The 20,961-nt window shown below is 46.2% G+C and overlaps 1 protein-coding gene across 1 annotated transcript in view; it reads left to right on the top strand.

The window, feature by feature from the left end:
* LOC144107520 (uncharacterized) overlaps positions 1 to 17,881 on the top strand; it is a 37,366-nt gene extending 19,485 nt beyond the window's left edge. The window contains exons 5-9 of the mRNA XM_077640560.1: positions 439 to 736; positions 5,095 to 5,300; positions 7,442 to 7,562; positions 9,295 to 9,486; positions 17,600 to 17,881. Of these exons, the coding sequence (XP_077496686.1) occupies positions 439 to 736; positions 5,095 to 5,300; positions 7,442 to 7,562; positions 9,295 to 9,486; positions 17,600 to 17,779 (997 nt within the window). The 3' untranslated portion in view covers positions 17,780 to 17,881. The remainder of the gene's footprint in view (positions 1 to 438; positions 737 to 5,094; positions 5,301 to 7,441; positions 7,563 to 9,294; positions 9,487 to 17,599) is intronic.
* Positions 17,882 to 20,961: the final 3,080 nt, after the last annotated feature.

Raw genomic sequence — 20,961 nt, 5'->3', positions numbered from 1 at the left:
TATATGAAAAGATTTTGGGATGATGCTCGGTCAGAAAGTTAGCGAAGAGTTTCTCCCAGTACAGTACATAAAAATAATGCATAAATGAATATTCCGATGGAATTGCGCCTAGTAACTAGAGACTGCGAAAATATTAATGTGCATGTGATGTGTTTTGTTACCCTGATGAAATGAAGAAACATCAAAACTGCTCCTTGACTGCTGAACGACTGGGTAGGCGGCCCAGCATGCTACCCTCGGTGAGGAGAGTTCGAAATTTAACGTGTTCAGAAAGTTAACGATTGCACGGATGACTGAGCCGGTAAATGGAGACAGGTAGAAAAATCTATGGATTTCAGTCGCAGTTTTCAATATTCTATTTATTACTGAAGCTCGCAAACTATTATTTATTCAGTGACAGGGTGACCAAAAATTGTTTTTTTGTTTTTGTGTATGCAGTAACCTCACGACCACCTTCCCGTACTCCGGGCCTTACAACTTCTGCACCGATATAATAGTGTACTCAATGTACTATGACAGAACGTACAAGTTGCGTATGAAGCGACGCTCTGGAAATACCCTCGGATCTGGCCTACCCTACAACAACTTTTCCACTACGCACCGAGGACTAACGGCGAACCTCTACGCTACACTAGGGGGCAGCCGTGCTGACAGCGCTGATCTCGCTACAAGACCCAGAAGCTTGACCACCCTGGCGGACGACATGCGCACGATGCTAAGGGACCACGGGTACACGGTACGCCGTACTCGAGCCTGGGAAACGTTGACGCAGTGACCACACCCGATTAACGCAGAAAAAGGGAGTGAGAAAGAAAAAATTCTATTTCTGGACTGCGTCCACATACAAAGGTAGAAAAATACCTGGCCGACCAGACATACGAAGCGACAATTGCCTTTACTCTAATGAACGCCCTTACGCTAATCCGAGGCTCCCGAAACGCGACCATATCTTTTGGCGGCTGAAGGTGGGTGGTGGCGGGTCAACTGTGGAGGTGGCGGTGGGCAGCCACTTAGTTAAGGTAGCGTGGAGGGGAGGTGGATGATGCTTCAGGACAGCTGATTACTTTACCACTTTTGGAATTCGATTTTGCGTTCACTTTCTCGTTCTGCTGCTGCGATAGCTCTAACTGGTGAAGGCATTGTGTAGTTTGGAGCTATTTAGTCGGAAGGCGTTTTAAGGGGGTGAGTTTGGTGGGTGTAGGGTGGGACAGTGGATCGATGGTGGCACGTTGGCACCCCTAGCTCACTAGGTGCGGTGTGGCTGTTAATTGCTGCCTCTGGAGAGTGGAGGCTTGACTGCAGGAGACATCAGCTGCAGAGGGGAACGTTCACGAGCACTCTTTTCGCATTAAAAAACCTGTAAAACGGCCTTGTCCGTTCCCAGGCGTTTGGTGATTAATGCTCTTATGATTTTCCCCATGCCGTTAAGATGGTCTCAAAATATGTTTTGTTCCTGCACAACCTGCTGGCAAAACAAAGGCAATATAATCTTTTTTTATAGGCCAAATTCGTCCTTTCGGAGAAAATGAAGTAAATGGGACAGGCTCGTATCGACCTTGAAAGCTGAAAGAGCTCTAATCTAAGGCTGGTGAGTCCAGATGCGTGTGTCTGGCGTGCAAACTGTGTCGTAGTCCTGGATGAGGAGACGAAGGTTAAGCACAGGCCAACGTCCAGGCAGAACTCCAAAAATTGGTTAAGCTTTGCCTGCGTGGCGAGAGCTGTACAGAAGGGAAATGTCAGTGAAGATGTCTACGACCTTCATATCCAGGATTCCCTGACCGCAAGAGTCAGCAAAGTACCCACTCGAAATTTCCGGAGTGCGATCTCCTCACGGCGAGTCAGACCGGCGGACAAGTTACGTGTACGCTGCTTATTTAAATCGTGCGCACTGTGCAGTTGTGATTACTTTTTCCTAAAGACTTTCTCTGCGGAACCCTGCAAGATCTGTAGCCAGCGTGTTGCATACAGAGGCTTCGTCACCCTCTATGAGGTTCGGCATTGTGCGTCGAGCCCACACAACGCACAGCAGTAGAGCCCCCAATGCGCATTTGCAGAATAAGATATGTAGAGTTTGCCTTACCGCCTTAGCGCATCGCTCAGCGAAAGCTGTTTGCTTTAGTGCGCTGGTCCTGTATTTGGACGTGGAATATACATCGCCAGCGGTATGAGAAAGCATACCCATGCTCATGTGATTCAGCGAAATCTTACCTTGACACCCGTCGCTCCACGCCACTCACCCTCTCTTTCCTGTCGCACTTGCCCTCTTCCTCCTTCTCAAGCGCCGTGAGGGGATTCCTCTCTCTCTCTGTCGACTTTGCCGTCTAATTAGTTTTATTCGAATTAAATTCAATGCATGAATTAACTAAATTTTATTTTGTCAAGGAATGCTAAATTATTTCTGTACTCAATTAAAGGGTTAAAGGAACATTGAGGAGAAATTGAAGTTGGCTTGTATTAAAGAAGAATGGACAGCTGGGCGAGTTGGTAATAATTCATTTTGCGTGGTACAGCGTGACCTAGACGACGGGCAAAAGCAGGAAGAGAACACAGGCGAGCGTTTACTGGCAATAAAGTTTGTTATTGAGAAGATTTGATTTACGGGGTTTGACGTCGCAAAGCGACTCATGCTATGAGGGATGCCGTACTGGAAGGCTCCGGAAATTTCGGCCAACTGGGGTTCTTTTACGGGCACTGACATCGCACAGTACACGGGCCTCTAGAGTTTCGCCTTCATCGAAATTCGAACGCCGCGGCCGGGATAGAACCCGCGTCTTTCGGGTCAGCAGCCGAGCACCGTAACCACTGAGCTTCCTCGGCGGTTTTTTTATTGGGAACATCTTTACATGAAAATCTCGTGACACGAGATTTTGCTTGATTGTGCTTGTAAAAGGGCTTGATGTTTTGTCGTGTCACGTGATTTTCATGTATAAATGTTTGTTCTTCTCAAAAAAATTTTTCTTGCGAGTCAGCGCTCGTTTGTGTTGCCTTCTTGTTTTTGTCTGACGTCTAGTTCGCGCTGTACCACCCACAGTGAATGAATTGTATGAATAGAATACCAGCTTCCAAACACGAAAACACCACTCTTTCTGAAAACAAAGCTTTTTGAAGGCAGAAAAGAGCAAGACTAAAATAAAGATATCGCCGCCTCAGACCAATCTGGAAAGTACAAGCATGACGATGAAATAGGGAAAAAGAAGCCACAGATCACTGAGGCTTACAAACGTGCATGAAGTTTTCGTGTTTGATCGATATTGAAGTATATAAGTTTTGTTTTGAAACGACCACTGCACTTTTATCCCATGAGGAAGACGTAAAAAAGGCAACCTGAATGTTGGAAGTCAAAGAACACCTGCAATTGGAGATGTACATAAAAAGCGGCCAGCTCAGTTTCGGTATGTTTTGGGGTGTCTCGCGGATATGCGTTCTGCGTGTGCGCATGGATTCGTTGTTCGCCTCCATTTACAAGGGCGGAGCAGCAGAAGACCTCCAAGTTCCTCTATAAGTGCTCCTCGGAAGAAATTCCTGCAACAGCACGCAACTGTGACAATGAAAAAGCTATGTTACCCAATGTTCAACGCGCCTCTACGTTATCAAACGCGACGTACGGCGTGTTCGCGTCGTCAACGTACCAAGACGCTGGGGTGCATAACAAGCCATACAAGGAGTATTATTACAGAATTTAAATATGCCTGCGCGTACCGGTGGCTGCACATCGGTCCTGGCGGTGGCTTGGCGGTAACAGAAACGCTGCCGACACCTCGGCGCTAAGACTTTCTTGCCATAACCGCCGCCTCAGCCCTCAAAAGCATCGCACACTGTGTGGGGTTGAAGTCGCTGAATGTAGGCCGCAGTTGTTCGCGAGAAGGTATTTGTCGGAATCGGGAACGGGATCCATCGTAACAATACTGCAAACGTGAACAAAGCGACGACGGCTGATAGAGGCGTTCAACGTCCGGCCGGCAGTATAGTACTCGTTTCGGCGGCCGCTAGGCGGAAGCGCAGCGCTCTGTGCCAGCAATCACGGCGTCCTCATTCCGTTTCCGCCACTTTATGTCACTGTTATCCTATTTCGTCATCAGAGTTCCGAGTTTGAATCGTAGCGACTGGAAAATGTTTCTCAGCTTCGAATCCAAATCACTTAGCAATTAATGCTCCTTTCGATGCCGGATAAGCGGCAACAAAGCCACGAAATGCCGACCTCTCGGTTTTTAAAAACACAATTTGATAACGGTGTCCTCAGTGTCCCTTTACAGCCTTACGGCTGACGCTGCAGATTACGGTCCACAATGCACGGCTATATGGTTTAGGTTTATGGGGTCTAAAGTCCCAAAGCGACTCGGGTTATATATCAGGGGTCTGGTAATATGTATGCACAAAAACCACCTAACACAAATAAACATGGTACTGTACGTTGATATGTCTGCTGTCATTTTTTCGTCGTCCTGTGATGATTTGACTCATTGTAGTTTACTTTGTGTCTATGTCCTGTCAACTAGCCCAGGTCAAAGTTTTCTTGATGTAAAGCCCGCTCACACAAAGTCTAGGGATGAAGGAACTCAAACCCACCAGGAAGTTAATGACGGAAAGGCGACAGAGACATATCGACAGCTTCACCCAAAGACTCAAAGCAGCGAAAACGTACGTCGTTCGATTTTGTAACGCGGGTGAAACTTCAGCGACAAATCAGAATATAATTTTCACTGCAACACGTGAAAGAATACACTGTTGCTTCTTAACCTCAGTGATTTAGTGCCTAGAACGAGCGAATGAGAGTGTTGAAGCATTACGTGCTTAATTTTGCCCTTCATGTCCTGAGAGCGTTACCGTACTTTTTTCATAGACTAAGTCGTTGCTGAAAATGCTTTGATTATTGTCACCAAGAGATTATTGGGTTCTAGACTTTACTCTCATACTCTTCTCAGCTTCTGTAATAGTTCGGGCCGAGAAATGAGGCGCGGTGCAAACTTGAGTACGCAATGAAATTGGTACGCTGTATGAGTCATGTTTTAACCATGTTTGTTCCATGTGCACCCACCTGACACCAAATTACTTTTCGACGCAACGATCAAATGATGCTCAATGCTCTCTCTGCAGGGATTTAATCTCGACTGGGACCGTCCGAGCAACAGTTGTGGCACATTTGATGCCGGGAGGTACTTTACCTTCCTCCAGCTGTTCGACACGACCGAGCATGTTCTCGTCACTCTGCCACCAGACGCAAAGATCATCCAACGGGACTATCCACTTTTCGAACATCGAACTATCCCCGCAGTCAAATTCATCATTGTGGCCACGCACAGGTACTTCGGATGGGCTGCTGAGGCCCGCATAGAGAAATGCGCAGAGCGAAGCGAACTCTTCGCTTTGGTAGTTGTGCTTGAGTGATGGTGGCACAACGGCCCCAGTAACCGTAGACACGCTCCGAAGCAAGGGTGAACCATTATATAGGGGCCCGTTTGAACACTGGGATGCAGAAAGACGAGCTGAACACAATGCTGGCTTTCAATGGTCATGAATAAATGCCAAAACAGCCGGAATATATACACGGTGGACAGAGGAACAGAGGGATATGCGCATGTCCTTATTTGGGTAAGCGAGGTATTGCTCAAGCGAACTTCTGGGCGACATGGTTGTACATGCTTCAATTCCTTCAGCACACACAAACGGACACGGACAGAAAGAAACACACAACAAGCGCTGATTTAACTGATTTTTATTGCAGTGCGATGAGTCTACATTTCTTTCTATCAGTGCATAGGCCAACGCGAGAACAAACCCGTAAACATAGGGAATATGTCACACTTTGTCACTGATAACGGCGCCGAGCATAGTATTGCACAAAGTACCGTTCCTATCAAAACAACAAAATTCTGCACTCCAAGACGACACAGCAGACCATGACACGTGAACCGCCCCGGACAAGAAAATTCTTTGGTCACTGTGCCTAAGAAGCCGTCCTTACGCTTAACAACACAGATGGCATGCTGAGGGAATTCTCTGCAAGCTTTGCAATTTCACCAGATTCAACTGTCTCCTTCGAGGTCTTTTCACCGCACCTGCTAAGTACTGTTGTTCCCTAAAAGAATGGTCGATGCTCGGCACATTGCTAGCAGTCATGGCAATATAGACATAATTGTTGACAAATACGGATGACATCGTTGTTGTGTTCCCTGAGTTGTGTTCAACATCTCCTAATCTGGCTGATGTAGGCTCATGAACAGGGCAAGGCAATCGAATAGACCACTTTATTCGAGTACGTACGAAACCGCTGCTGGTGCCTGATGAGACAGCTTAAATACTCAGTGACGGTGCAGTTGACCCTTTTGCACGGTTTGGACAACTTTTCCGGTGCTGAAACGACCACTTCCACACCTCCTCGTATAGCTAATTTTCGGAGGTTGTGGGAGACAGCATCCATAGTATGTATGTCAGGAATTCTTTACACACTCTTCCTCGCGAGCTGCGGCTGTATGGCTCGCGTATTTCGCAATAGCCGTGAAGTCACCAGCATTAACAGCGGATAATGTCATTAAGGATGCTGCTGACGCAAGGCCTAGGTTTCCTGCACCGAAGCCGCTGGTGGCAGAAGCAAGAGTGCAGTTATTGGCAACAGCGCGAAAGAAAAGACGCTCCGCTTGAGCGGCAGCGACAGACAAAACAATTGGAGCTTTGTGTTCGCTTGTCTTTCCTCTTTTTTACTTCAGAATAACAGTGTTGTTTTGCGATCTTACCATACATCATGAAATAAGATCTACTGGGGCATATTCAGTGCGAGTTGGCACGGAAGCAACTCTGTCTGATGTGGTGGCATTCCAAGTCGTTATTGCACATTTGGTTAGGAATGGCCTTTTGATGTTTTTGATAGAGCCTCTTGTAGCGTTGCCGTAGCGGAAAACATCTGCGTTGCACGCCCAAGCTTGCTCTAACACTGATTATGCTGAGTGCCTCGGCACCTGATACCGGAGCGAGCGTTGAAAGGAAGAGTGCGCAAGGTATCTCGGGCTTACGTTCGGAATGAAACCAACAAAAAAGTAGAGTTTTCGCGGCTCGTATCAATAAAGAGAAACAAAAAGTGCCGCGATCGCGAATTTCGTAATTTCCCAGCGGAAGATTATGGCAGAAGAAAAGATTGGACACGTTCTTCGCATAATCAGTGGGTTCGGCCGTCTGCATAAAAAAAAAAGGTGGTACCAAAAATTTGTTGTGGGTGCTAGTCAGACTGCTTGTACAAGTAGCTCACTTAAACGTTCTGGCGTAGCCCGTCATCATTTGTAGCCACCAAATTTGCAATTGTAACCGTCTAGGTGTCAATATTATACCTGAGCGGAGGGCTGACATAAAAAGGGGCTCAGTGCTGTCAAAAGTAGGGGTTGCTGAGAACAAGGCGGGAGCACTGGTGTGGAGGTTCGCGCACAGCGCTCACTACGTTCCGTGATTTCAGGCTGCGTCCCTCCGGGATCGTGTATTGCACGGGAGCCCGTATCCATGCAGCAGCGGTGTTCGCGGATATCCGCAAGCTGCTGGAGCCAACATACAAGGATCAACTTGCCTACAGCATTGCGGTGAGACTGTTGACTGCGGGCGCGATGGAAACGCGTGGAACTCGTTGCGCGCGAGTCAGCAGCTTTCGGGTCAGCAGCCGAGCGCTATAACCACTAAACCACCGCGGTGGCGTGGCGCTAAGATGTAGGGAAGGAAAGAAAGATTTGCGAACTTGTGAATTGTCAGCTAAATTAGGGAACTTCGTTCAATCTAATGAATCCTGATGTTATTATAGGCGTGTTTTAATGCCCCGCCCCGTCTGCAGCACCAATGTACGTTGGTCCACAGGATAGAGCTCCCTCCGAGCATTGCAAAAGCTTTGTTGCTCGAAGTGAGCGCTCGTCCTGTGTTCCTCGCTCTTTCGTCCCCGTCATTTGCGCTGCTATCCTCAAGAATATTAGATTATAGTGTGGCAGTATACATCTCGATGCTAGCACGGGCACAGTTCCTTCGCGCTGAGGTTCTGGAGTCTAGAGATAACAATGTCAATGAGTCGGCGGTATACTTTTATTTGAAATACCCAAAGGCCCAGCAGTACATTAGATGGTGGGAGGGGGGGGGGGGGGGACTGCGGGACTACCGCCTGCCGGCCATCGCTTGTCGCAGATATTTTTTCATGGCGATGTCGGCCGGTGCATGCAATTGAAGTACACCTGTCGTTCGGCTTGATCACAACCGGCATAGGGCAATTATAGGGGCCGTGATCCAAACTTTGAAAGCTTGAACGTAAGCCAAGGCCACGGCTACGAGAACATTACTGTGACTAGTGCGTGATTTAAGCTCCTACAGTCAAAGTCCAGCTCTGTGAATACTGGAAAAGAAAACATGCTGAACCCTTGCCGCTGTGAATTCTGATGGTGCGTAGAAAATATCAGCGGGGAGTGAAAGAAATGCGGCAACTTCATGTCCTGCATTCTTGGACAAAAATTTTGAATTTTGTAATATTGTAAAGTACTGGTATGGAAATAGCGACGGTAATGGTCTCTTCTTCAGACGAGTAGGGAAGTCTTTCTTTTAAAATTTTTCCATCGCCCACATCGAGCGGTTGAGACTGCCTTAAAAAACATATGGTGAATGTTTTTCACGACAGCAAAAACGTTAATAGCAACGAAATGAAAGCGTCCGGACGTGATATCTGCAGATATAATAATTGGTATAGTGAAATATTTAAATATGTGTAAAAATCGCAGTCTTGGACTCTTTCTCGTTTAAAATGCTTTTCTCCAGAATTCCCGGATATGTTGCCGGATTCAAGACACATAATAATCGTTTATTTGCATGAGAGCGTTGGCTACGCGTTTGCTCATCAGCTTGCTGCGTACCATCGGTTATGGTGATAGGGACACCAGGAAAAAAAAATTCGCAGACCGTGTTTTTCTTACTCGGAAGTTATTGGTGGCGATTCCAGCACTCAATAACGATCAAACTTAAAGAAGGTATTTAGCCACGCTATAAACGCCGACTCGATGTCATTTGTGCCGTTTTTTTTAGTCTCAAGGCATGCTTGAGGCAGTAAGCATAGTTTTACCAGAGGGGAGCAAGTCTCAGAGTTCAAGAGTAGTTCACCTTTTATGGTCTCCTATACGAAATTTTTGTAGATGTTTGTTAGGGGAAGGTCTCGGTTTGAATAATGGCATACAAGCATTTCTTTCAGCGATCCGCTTAAGGTGTACTGAATCACCGAAAAATTATGTGCGCAAGCCCCAAGTGTCCAAATTTCCTGGCAAGACATTCTATCCTGTCGCACCACAGCTCGGAGCGGACCTGTACCTCAGCAAGCATAAGAAACTTGGGGCGCCAGCTGTGCCTGTCAGTCGCTTCTACGACCCAATGCAGGGCAAGATGAAGCTCGGCTACGACGCGGTGTGCACAGTGCCTGCCGCCGTGGCAACATCGGAGTGCATCTTGGCAGCGACCGGAGAGGGTAGCAGTGACGGCTACGAGGTGGGTTTCCAAGCAGTGTACAACACTCCAACACTATAGATACGCTGAACAGGTGTATTTTACAATCGTTTATGAAGTGTGTTCTCGGCACGATAATTGAGCTCCATTGGACTCACCGTTTGTTGAAGCCACTGCTGCAAAATCAAATGATTGTTCTGTACACGTGCGTAGTGGAGCCAAAAATTGTTAGAACGGGACAAGCACGAGAAGTCGCCACGTTAATCAAGCGCTTTATTAATGCGAAAGCATTTCCTGTCTCATGAAAGGCGAGTACTGGACCTGTCGGCAGAGCGCGTCCGCACCAACTGTCAGTCATCCCTTATGGGGGTAATAATAGTGTAGCTAATAAAATAATTATGTAATTATCATGAATCAGTAATTAAGTCGCCAAAATGAATTACTTAATGAGTAAATACTTCGACTTAGTAATTAAGTAATTTAATCGGTAATGTAATGTAACCGATGAAATGTTAATTGCTGATTAATTTAAATAAACAATTATGTTCAATTACAATGAAGTAGCTCACCAAACGACCAAGAAATCTTTAATTGATTTAATTGTCTTAATTAATAATTAGTCATTAGTTAATTACGTCACACATTTAAAACCACCGCGGTGGCTCAGTGGTAATGGCGCTCGGCTGCTGGCCCGAAAGACGCGGGGTCGATCCCGGCCACGGCGGTCGAATTTCGATGGAGGCCAAATTCTAGAGGCCCGGTTCTCTGCGATGTGAGTGCACGTTAAAGAACCTAAGGTGGTCGAAATTTCTGGAGCCCTTCACTACGCGTCCCTCATAGCCTCAGACTCTTTGTGACGTTAAACCCCCATAAACTAAACCAATCACAGTAATTTAGTTTGCTTACTATACACTCTAGCAACGGGACCCACGTCTCCGGAGCGGTGGAACTGAAGTTACAGCGATAACACGACGTAGAAACGGCAAAGGCATAAAGAAACAAACACGGAGCAACATAATCGGCAGCAATAAGAGGAATGCTTTCGCATAACTACACCTAAGGAGTCTTAAGTTCACTGCTGGAATTTTGAATATGGGCGATTTTGTGTTCTGCCATAGAATTCTGCTGAAAAGTCGAACGGCGCTAGATATATGCCCCACTTTTCATTCATGAAAAGTATTCTTCACTTACTTTCTCTCAATGGGCTTCCCAAGTGTCATTTTTTTTCCCTCTGTCTCCAAAGAACACTGGTACAACACTAGAACCATTAATCTGCTCCTGCTCTTCACCTGGGCGTGTCGTCCGGTTCTGTGCACCTGTGTGGACACTGATCGTAGTGAATCGAAAAAAACATGCTTTAATAGGCAGTGCTGGAACTCACTGTGGCCTGTAGTAGTCCACCAAACCAACGCATGTTTAAGCCAGCCTGGATGAGAGAAGAGCAGCCATGTGTTCTCCTGTTGCGAAAACCCACTTGCATTTCATGCGGCAATGCAGTCTTGGCTCCGAAAGGATCAGTCTGCGACTTATTTTTACAGCGCTGAAATGCATGTGACGCCTGCGCTTCACTGCCGTCTCAAACGCCTTCATACTGTATGCTATTCCACAAAGTTTTTCTTCAACGTCAATCGGCCTATATGTAGTTAGAGTCGGGGGAACGCCTAAAACACATTCGGGGCTTAAAATTAACCTCGATATGTAAGCCCATTTCCAACTGCAGGCACCCTCTCAATACTATCGGTTCGCTGCAAGCTCAAACTTTACCACATTGCGCACTGAGTGTAGCTTTTGTCTTAGTTCGTGTTCAGATCGGTCTGCATGAGACGGCGCCTTCTTGGGGCATAATTTTCAAACAGAAAAAGAATGCGCACGGTTCTTCATTTTCGTTCGCTTCATTCTCTGCTGCCTCAGTTTCAGATTTCATCGGCATAGTAAGACACATCCTCAAAGCAAATTGGAGGCCGTCATCAGCAGTGCAACTCCCACCGTGCCTTACATTTGTGTAACACAAGAGCTGATATTAGCCCACAGAAAAGAGTTAGTTCTCATCGACTAGAACAAGCTAAGTGCGAGAAATCAATGGTGGCGGCTAGTAAACACGCTCACCGCTAGGGCTTCAATCATAGCTCGCATATAGCGGGGAAAAAAGCACAGAGACAGGCGAGACGGTGTAGAGAAAAACGTGCTTTTGTCTCCTCGCGGACTTGATTGCGGCATCCAAATGCAGGCTTAGAAATGTTCGACGAATAATGTCTTACCAAAATTTGGATGGCACCGCCAATTTACCAAGGTGACTGAAGCTCCAACTCTCTTTAGAAGCTATCGTTGGACGCGGTGGTCTCTCTCGGTAAAGGAGTCCATGGCAAGAATAAATAAGCATGGCAGGGTGCGGGAGCGAGCCATGTGGGCGGATGAGTGTGCAGGGGATAAGGTGGCCGCAGCTGAAACAGGACTAGGTTTACTGGAGGGCTATGGCAGCGGCCACCTTATCCTGCAGTGGACGTAGTCAAGCTGCTTTCATGTGTTGCTCGTGGGTGGAAGTCTTTTCCACCACTCAAGGCCGTTACTCCCGAATGTCGTACCAAGCATACAGTGTCGAGAGGTTTGATGTATTATTTATCTATTATTTGCAAACAAACCACAAAATACACGACATTCGGAACTCTTGGTTGGTCCTAACCACGCGCACAACCTGTGCACATTTCTTTTTGTATAAATGATTTGTGTATATTACCTCTCCTCCTATTCTCTCTTCCTGTCCCCTCACCTCTTTCATTTCATTTCTCCATCCTGCCTGCTGTCCTTTACTTCCGCTGCCCCAGCTCAGGTGCTTCAGTATCGATGGCAGATGCCGGGACTAGCAAGAATATTTTCCTTCCTTTTTATTATTATTTAACAAAGCCACTACTAATACTACTACTACTACTCTTGGTGGTCTGGCAAAAGCGCGTCCGCAGCCGCCGCGGTGGCTGAGTGGTTATAGCGCTCGGCTGCTGGCCCGAAAGACGCGGGTTCGATTCCGGCCGCGGCGGTCGAATTTCGATGGAGGCGTAATTCTAGAGGCCCGTGTGCTGTGCAATGTCAGTGCACGTAAAAGAACCCCAGGTGATCGAAATTTTCATAGCCCTTCACTACGGCGTCTCTCATAGCCTGAGTCACTTTGGGACGTTAAACCCACATAAACCATAAAAGCGCGTCCGCAGCTTCCGGTCTCCACGTAGGCCTGGTCAAGCTGGTGCGTCGTTTGCTGTGCGTGCTTTCTCGACACCGCTGAATCTCCCACGAATCTCGCGCGCAGAATTTCAATGGTCAAGCTTCAGCCGCGGCGCCTCTTGCACTAGTCATCTTTTGCAGATTGTAGATCTGGTGGTTTAGTCGTTTAGGCAGCACCAGCGTGTTTCTACCGTGTCATCAGCTTCGCTGGAACTGAAGATGGCAACAGTCGGCTCTCGGATGGGCGTCGGCGACTCGAACTTTCTGCCATCGCCGTTATAATGAGCGCATATAGGCAATGGTTAGAGCGTCACACGTTGTAGCGGCTGTTTTATTTTCACGTAGAGGAAAATTAGCCTGGTAAGATTGTGAGCGGTTATTCTCTGCTGTGTGCACACATGCGCTGGCATATAAGAACTTCCCTGACACTGAAAACTTTCGCTGTGTCGCCGTTAGCAGGTGCGTGCACTTGCAGCATAATCACACACCACCACTCCCAGCTGCATAACGCAATCCCTTTACCTGTTTTGTGTGATGCGCATCCGCGGTTTCCTACGCCACCGTTACAGAACTCAGCGCAGTTGCAAGTGTTTGTTGTCGCTAGCTTCTAGCGCTACATATTAAAGAAGGCGGAAGACGCTTGTAGCGAAGGTAATCCACTTTGAAATGTCGATATTTGCAAGAGAAAAGCAGCCATATATTTAAATGTTACAAGGAAAGCCGCAGTCTTTTGTTTTACATTTCCTACGTGCGGCATTGTACCGAGCGTCCTTGCTGCCACAAAAAAACGCCCTTTACTTGTGAATGAACCCCAAGCAGTTGATGCATAGGCTTGATACGGTGGTCGAGATGTGGGTGCACGTGTTAATATGCATGATTTGGTGGGTTCCGACGCTTAATTTGCTGCATCCCAAGGGTGGACAAAAACTGAGTGGCTTCTCCGCGGCAGAGCAAGCTATTGCTGCTTGTTGCAGCAATAAAATCTGCGTATCGAAGTTTCCGAAACTGTCGAACTTTGTAACTGTGAAAACATCTTCTGTCACAACAAATGAACATTACCCATTGTTTGAACAAGCTTATATCGCTATCAATTTAGGAAACCTGAGAAATAAAACGTTCTCACAGTAATTTTTGTACATGCTGTATATTAGAACAGCATGACACAACAACGCGCATAACATGCAGCCGTGATTCACCACCATACGAAAATAGTTCGTGACACCTTGCACCTAGCGACAAATGCATGGCTAAGAGAGCTTTGGCAGAGCTATAAAAATGAGCGAACACGTGAACAAAATTCCAGGGGTGCACTTAGGTCTGCTTGGGTGAAGTAATGCCAAACCATTTCTGTTATTGTGCATCTTTCCTACCTCATGCGAGTCCGCCATCTCGCCTCCGTGATCTCGCCTACACGCCTAGTGTTCCTGTATATGCTCCCTGCGGGAGCATATACAGGTACACTATACACGCCCACGCGCGCGCACCATCTGCTGGACCAGCGCCGTACATTGCGAGGAGAGGATTCAGTGGGGGTCGCATGATGGTGCCACGACTGCCCTTTTATTCAGTTCGTGCAGACACGCTCTGTCCGCAACTTCAGTCCACAGCTTGCGCTGACGCCATTCGTTAGCCAAGAAATGCTTTCGCATTAAAAAAAAAAATACCTGAACACGCTGACAGCAAAGCAGTAATTAGCGCATGCTTCTTTAAGCTCCCTTTAGTAGGTCATAGCTCGAGAGATCGAGGTTTGTAGCGTAAGTGCAGTGGCTACGATTTGCGGCTAAATTAATGGACGCTCTTTAACGCGTAACGGGTAGCGGAGTGGATTCCAAGAGAAGGTAAGCATAGCAGGGGGCGGCAGAAGGTTAGGCGGGCGGATGAGATTAAGAAGCTGGCAGGCAAAGGGTGAATGCAGCTGGCAAAGGATATGGTTAATTGGAGAGGGATGGGAGAGGCCTTTGCCCTGCAGTGGATGTAGTAAGGCTGATGATGATGATAATGGACGCTGTTCTATACGGCAGGATTAAAAGCTTGAGACACACCGGTTTATGGGGGCTGAAAAATTTATCCGATATATTTCGCCTATCAAGCACGTGTCTATGCGCTACCATCCGACCGTCTATGCGCGATCGAAGAGTACGAAATGCACAAAGTTGGCCCATTTCAGTCAAAGACAACAAAAAGTCCAGTGCGCATCGTATGTTGAACATAAATCACCCGTAAAGCTTACTGAAATAGCGCAGAAAGGGAAAGATACAAACAAGTCGCCACACCTACACATGTTACCTCGGATTTCAATGATATTAAAACATTCGCGCACATTAAACAATATCAAAGGCGAAGCTGACACGTGCCAGGTTTCCGCACTCACACTATTTGGAAGAGTGCATCACTTAGCGGAGTCGTGCATCGGTACTTCACCTTTCATAAGTATAGCTGTCTTTCCGCAACATCGGACGGCGGGATTCGTCTTATCGACGGAACCAATATGGTGGGCCTAGTTCTTTGAGCGCCAGGAGATGGCGGGCGCACAAGGCTTATCTACTTGGCACCCTAAGCATATTTTCTATTATCGGGTCCAGACAGCCATGTTTACTTTTCTGTACACAGTGAACGCCAATCTACCCAAAACATGCCCAGGTGGACAAAAAAATTGCTTGTCCTTTAGCGCGTTTCTGGATCGGAATTTTTTATTCGCAAATGGGATTAACTTATTCCCGTCGAGGGAGGTTTTTTGCTGGGTAATGAAAATATGCTTCCCCAGAGGACCACATTGGGTCCTCTGCTTATTTTTGTTTGTATCAGTGATATTTTTCTAGTGTTTAGCCCATCGGTGCATATTTGGTGGTTCGCCGCCGACTGTGTTTCATTTAGAGAGGTTGCTAATGGATGGTCAGGATGAACAGTACTGCGAGCAATGCTTTGAACTGGTGAGACCAAGGGGGCATTCTTTTATTACTCATAAAAGTATGTAACTTCAATAACCCTGAAAAGCATACAACATAGCTACACATTTAAATTAGGTTCGTTCCGTCTTGAACAAGTACAATAGGCACAACTATAATGAGCAATCTATCATTGAACTTGCGTATAAGTAGTGTGTGCTCCTCTGCGTTTCGAAAATTGTGCTGCTTAGGACAGAACGTGAAAAATTCCCCGATTAACATTAGACTACTTTCCTATTTTTCGATAATTTAACCTAAACTCGAATATGCGTGCATACTGTGGGGCCCCTATATCAAATGTAACACAAAAAAGTCTTGAAAGAATGCAGAGGACTGTTGGGATTATCTTTATTAAATAAGCAAGGACATACTCCACCCTTACTTTAATGGAAATTGACAAGATTCGACTTGAGCTTCAAAGAAAAAGTTCAGATATTTTTTTTCTCTGCTATTAGATAACAAAACTGTCTCTGGGTGCCTCATAATAACCCGTTACCTGCCAGACAAACGCGATTTTACAACCCGTTATCCAATCACTATATTAACTATATTCGCTTTTTTTCACGCACAAAAACTGATTGGAATGAGATAACTGAACTATTTCCCCGTGAAGTCTAACCAGCAAGCGCTATGTGCGTTTATTTTTGTTTTTTTTTGTAATTTCGCTAACTTTTGCGCCGAAGCTGCTTGGGCTTAGTCCGCTGGATTTTGTAAATAATATAAATGGAACGGGATGATGAGGGATTGTTTGTCATGCCCACAGGGATGTTTTAGAGGGAGCCTCTGGGATGTAATTTAGAGCCGTTTAGTTCTTATTGATGAAACTACGCGAGTTTTTTTTTTACTTAATTCGGAACATATAATTTTGGGTTCTGTGGACTCGAAGGAACTTTTTATCACCCTGCTAAAGTCGGGAGCATTTGAGGAAATGCCAAAGTTATACTATGCAAAACTTTTAATAAAAAAATGTAACAAAAATTGTTTTTTTTTGGCGAAAGGAAATGGCGCAGTATCTGTCTCACATATCAGACGACACTTGAACCGAGCCGTAAGGGAAGGGATAAAGGAGGGAGTGAAAGAAGAAAGGAAGAAGAGGTGCCGTAGTGGAGGGCTCCAGAATAATTTGGACCTCCTGGGGATCTTTAACGTGCACTGACATCGCACAGCACACGGGCGCCTTAGCGTGTCGCCTCCATCGAAACGCGGCCGCCGCGGTCGAGTTCGAACCCGGGTACTCCGGATCAGTAGTCGAGCGCCCTAACCACTGAACCTCCGCGGCGGGCAACCATTAATACAGTGCACATGTTGCATTGCACAGTATCTCAATTACATATTACAGTGACGCAGAACAATAATAATAATAACTTGTTTATTTCGGTTCATGAAATACAAAAACCGAGGACACACAGGCTAAAGTTGTTGCAAACGCCTGACAAGGGCCTGTGGTCCTGGACATTGATAATCAGCGGCAAACAGCAACAGTTTCAGAAATTTTGCGCAGAAGCCATTCATAATCAAAACAGTCAAAGCTTAGGAGGCAACTTGAATGTAGAATACACTTGCATGAAGGAAAGGAGTACAAGGCATAAGAATTCAAATGTATTAGAAAACACAATGTATTAGAAAACCGCCAAACATGTATCAAACACAATGTATTAGAAAACAGTCAAATATTTCCGAGACTCAGGGAGATGGGAATGGAAAAGGAACTAGGAGTAGGAGCCATTTATTCTCAATGAGTGAACAAATGGCTACAGCATTAGAAATGAAACAGTACGTGTTACTTTGAAACTGTCAATCAAGTAGATTTCTATTTAGTGACCACGGTATAAAGCTTGGCACACTCCGTAGCTCGGAAGCGCTTGATTCATGCTAAAGCTAGCGAGTTCCGTTTAGTTTCAGTAACGCACCGTTACCTTTAGTTTCAAACTGTCTAAATGGGCACTTCGTAAAAAAAAAGGAAAAAAAAGCGGTACTCCCTTTTTTTTCCCCGGCAGGTGGCAGCATTCGCAGGAGTCGCGGAACTGACGGAGCGCTTCCGCGCTTCGCACGATGACGGGATGGGGAGATTGCCGGTCGTGGTGTACGACATCGAGCTGGACGACCACAAGAACGTCTGCAATTTCACACTCAAGCCGCCGCTTCTCGCCGCGATAGCGGGAACGGGAAGCATCTGACCACCGGGCCTCATCCTTTTCGGAAGAAACAAACGCTTCACTGGATAAGCGGCGGCGATGGCGCGCGTCCTCTCGACCGCCGATGTCAAGACAGGGGAGCGATGGAGGGCCAGCGCATACTGAAAACCTTGACACTTTACTTCCTTCTCGCCTTGATCTGCCAGCCGCCGCTTCTATAGCCTACATGGACTAGTAGTTTAATTGCGTCGAAATACATTGCCGAATTGTACTACAGCGTTTGTTGCTGCATGTACGTGCACTCTTCTTTATATTGAGCTAAAGATGCGCGGAGAGTAGTCGGGCCAAGAAATGCTTGACGGTGGTCAAAATGTACAGGCCCATATACAAGTGGAACTGCGAAATAGCAGGGTAACATTAATCGAAGCCCATACGCCCAAACAATAGAGACAGATAGGCGTGGCGGCGCCCTCTCGATGATAGAGCAAGCTAATTTAGCCAGAACCGACGTAAAAAGTAACGTCATAAAAACGAAAGTTTTTATCGTGTGTTATATCGGATTTTTGGAGCTAGCAATTCCCGCACCCTGCGCCGTCCGTCTCGTAGTCGGTGCGTTTTAGCAAACACCGGCATTTTTGGGCCCTCAGTCGAATGAACTTCCGCCAGTCCTGTCGGAAGGGCGAATTATTAAAAGAAGCAAGCCATAACAGTAGGCAAGCCATAATTGAAAATTGTTGCAGTATGGCGATAACATTATCTGGTTTCAACGAGAAACTGTCTGGAAACAGACAGCCACGCTAGTCGGAAAGGCTGGGTGCTCAAGCTACAAAGATGCCGAACAAAATGTACACACACACACACAAGCTGAAGCGCAGCGTCGACGTTCAGCTGGGTGGCATCCGTGTGCTGTAACCAGGGGGCAGTATTCTATAAGGTGTCCATTTTCTGTTGTCCATTCCGCGTCCATTCGCTTCTCTCTCACTGGTCACTCAGATATACCCTCTGCTTTCAAGTGTCTGTGAAAATTAAGCGACCTAGCCATAAGGTGGTTGGTGACTGGAGCTTACCATTGGTTGAAATTGGGTTAAACATGCAGCCAGTTATAGTGAGGTGCATCGAAGCGCTCGGTCAAGAGCAGGCGACCGTACCTGACTACTGGATGCTATTGGCTGCGATATGCAGCCAATGGGGAGGTCCAGTCGCCAACCACCCAATGGCTGGGTAGCTTGCCGCTGACGCTTGGGAGTCGCTGGTGCATCTGAGAGACCACTTACGGAGAATCGAATGGACGTGAAATTGAGAACGCGAGAATAGACAGCTTATAGAATACGGTCCCAGGTTACTGCGACTGCTCAAATAACCCTCCGCAAGAAGTAAAGCGGAATTACCATAGGGACCGAAGCGAGCGCTTACAAGCTCGTGTCAACGCACAAGCTCTCCGCCTGTTCTTTATTTTTCCTGTCGAATGGGACAGTTTTGAGGACAAGAGCAGTAAAGAAGACAGCAGTGAAAACCCGAACCGCGCCGAGCACAAGCAAAAAATTCGTGTTGGTTGTTGCGTTAGTCATTTATAGCGTCATGAGACGCCTGGACGACTAAACCCCAAAATGGGCAGTTTTTTTTTCAACCAATGTAACACTCAAAATATTGTGACAGTCAAAACTGTACGCACACCAGCCTGAGTGAAACTCAAAATGCTCCCATTGTGTGGCAAAATTTGGTAAGGTCAAAGTTTTGAGTTGCTTATTGAGTAGGTTATATAGATAAAATGGGGCAGCCGAGATGCCATACTGCTTTTGGGGGATCATTGTTCAGGTGTAACATCCGCGAGTGACGTTAGCAAGTCGCTGCTCGTCCGAATGTCTGAAAAATTCTTTTCATTTCGACAGTAGGTTAGTCTTAAGATAGCGCGTTGGAAAGTTTACCTCCTGCCACAAATTCAGTATCCCAGCATGCTCGTGTGCCGCGACTCTAGGCATCGTTTGTTGCCTTCTCAGCGGACTTGTTTGAAATGCATGTTTTAAAAAAGAAAACATGCAAGCAAAAATTTGGTGTCTATAGTCTTTTAACAAACGTTAGTTATCTTGCCTTTGCATCAGCTGCCCTGTTCATACTCATTTTTTTTTAATTTAGATTATAATATAATTAACTAGGGTTTGTTCCATGACCTACTCTGCTTTGATTCTGTCTCCGAACATTACAGCTATCAGTTTCCTTTCTATAGCTTGCTGAGTTGTCCTCAATCTAAGTTCGACCTTTTTTGTTAGCCTCCACATTTCGGCCCCATAGACGAGTACAGATATGGCTGTTATATAGTCCCCTCAGATATGCTTGTAAACTGCCATTCGTCACCTGAGAGTACCTGACAAATGCACTCCACCGCATTCTTATTCTCCTAGTTATATTACTGTCGTAATCCAGGTGCATTCCTTACAGCTCCAATCTTTACCACATTTCTGCATATTATTTTTACCATTGTACTTTTAAGGCGCCACAACCACACAAACACACACACGAGAGAAGAGTACGGGACAGAGCGTACTTCTTGTGTGTATGTGTGTTGCGTGTGTGTGGTTTTGGCACGTTAAATGTACAATGATCAATTACCAACTAGCCCAACAAGAAGTTCTCTTATTATATTATTTTTAGACCAACCGCTCTGCTTGGCCTGTCTAGGTCATTGATCATGCTTTATGAGAAATGTGGTCGAGAGCTTCAGATGATTTCTTACCACCTAGAGAACTTTAGGGGCGTCATACAGTATACTGGTGGTTTTTTATCTTACCATTTCCAAATTTGGCTGCAATGGCAAGGAATAAAACCTTTGACCTTGTTGACCTTTGACCACTCACAGAGTTGAGTGGCACTCCGTCCCATTATCTTCTCTTGTGTGTGCGCCTTTAAATAATTACAATGAGCTGCTTTAGCAACGACATGTGGTGTGCTGTGTCCAACATAGTGGCAGCAGAAGTCAATTACATGAAGAGGATGCAGCTTTTCTTTTTGCAGCTGCCTTTGCTTATTTTACTGTGTCTTATGTCAAGTAGTGTGCAGTCATTTGAAAAACACTAATAACAGCAGCCACACCAAAATAATATCGTGCTAGTACAAGTATTGCTTGGCAGAAATTGCTCCAGCTCTCTTTTCAGATCATGACTACACTGGTATTTCTAGTTACACTCGGCCTTCTTTCCAGTCATTTCTGTAGCACTTCCCTTTCTTCG

This window comes from Amblyomma americanum, chromosome 10 (genome assembly GCF_052857255.1).
Source record: "Amblyomma americanum isolate KBUSLIRL-KWMA chromosome 10, ASM5285725v1, whole genome shotgun sequence".
Taxonomy (NCBI): domain Eukaryota; kingdom Metazoa; phylum Arthropoda; class Arachnida; order Ixodida; family Ixodidae; genus Amblyomma; species Amblyomma americanum.
This window is presented reverse-complemented; position numbering and strand designations above follow the sequence as displayed.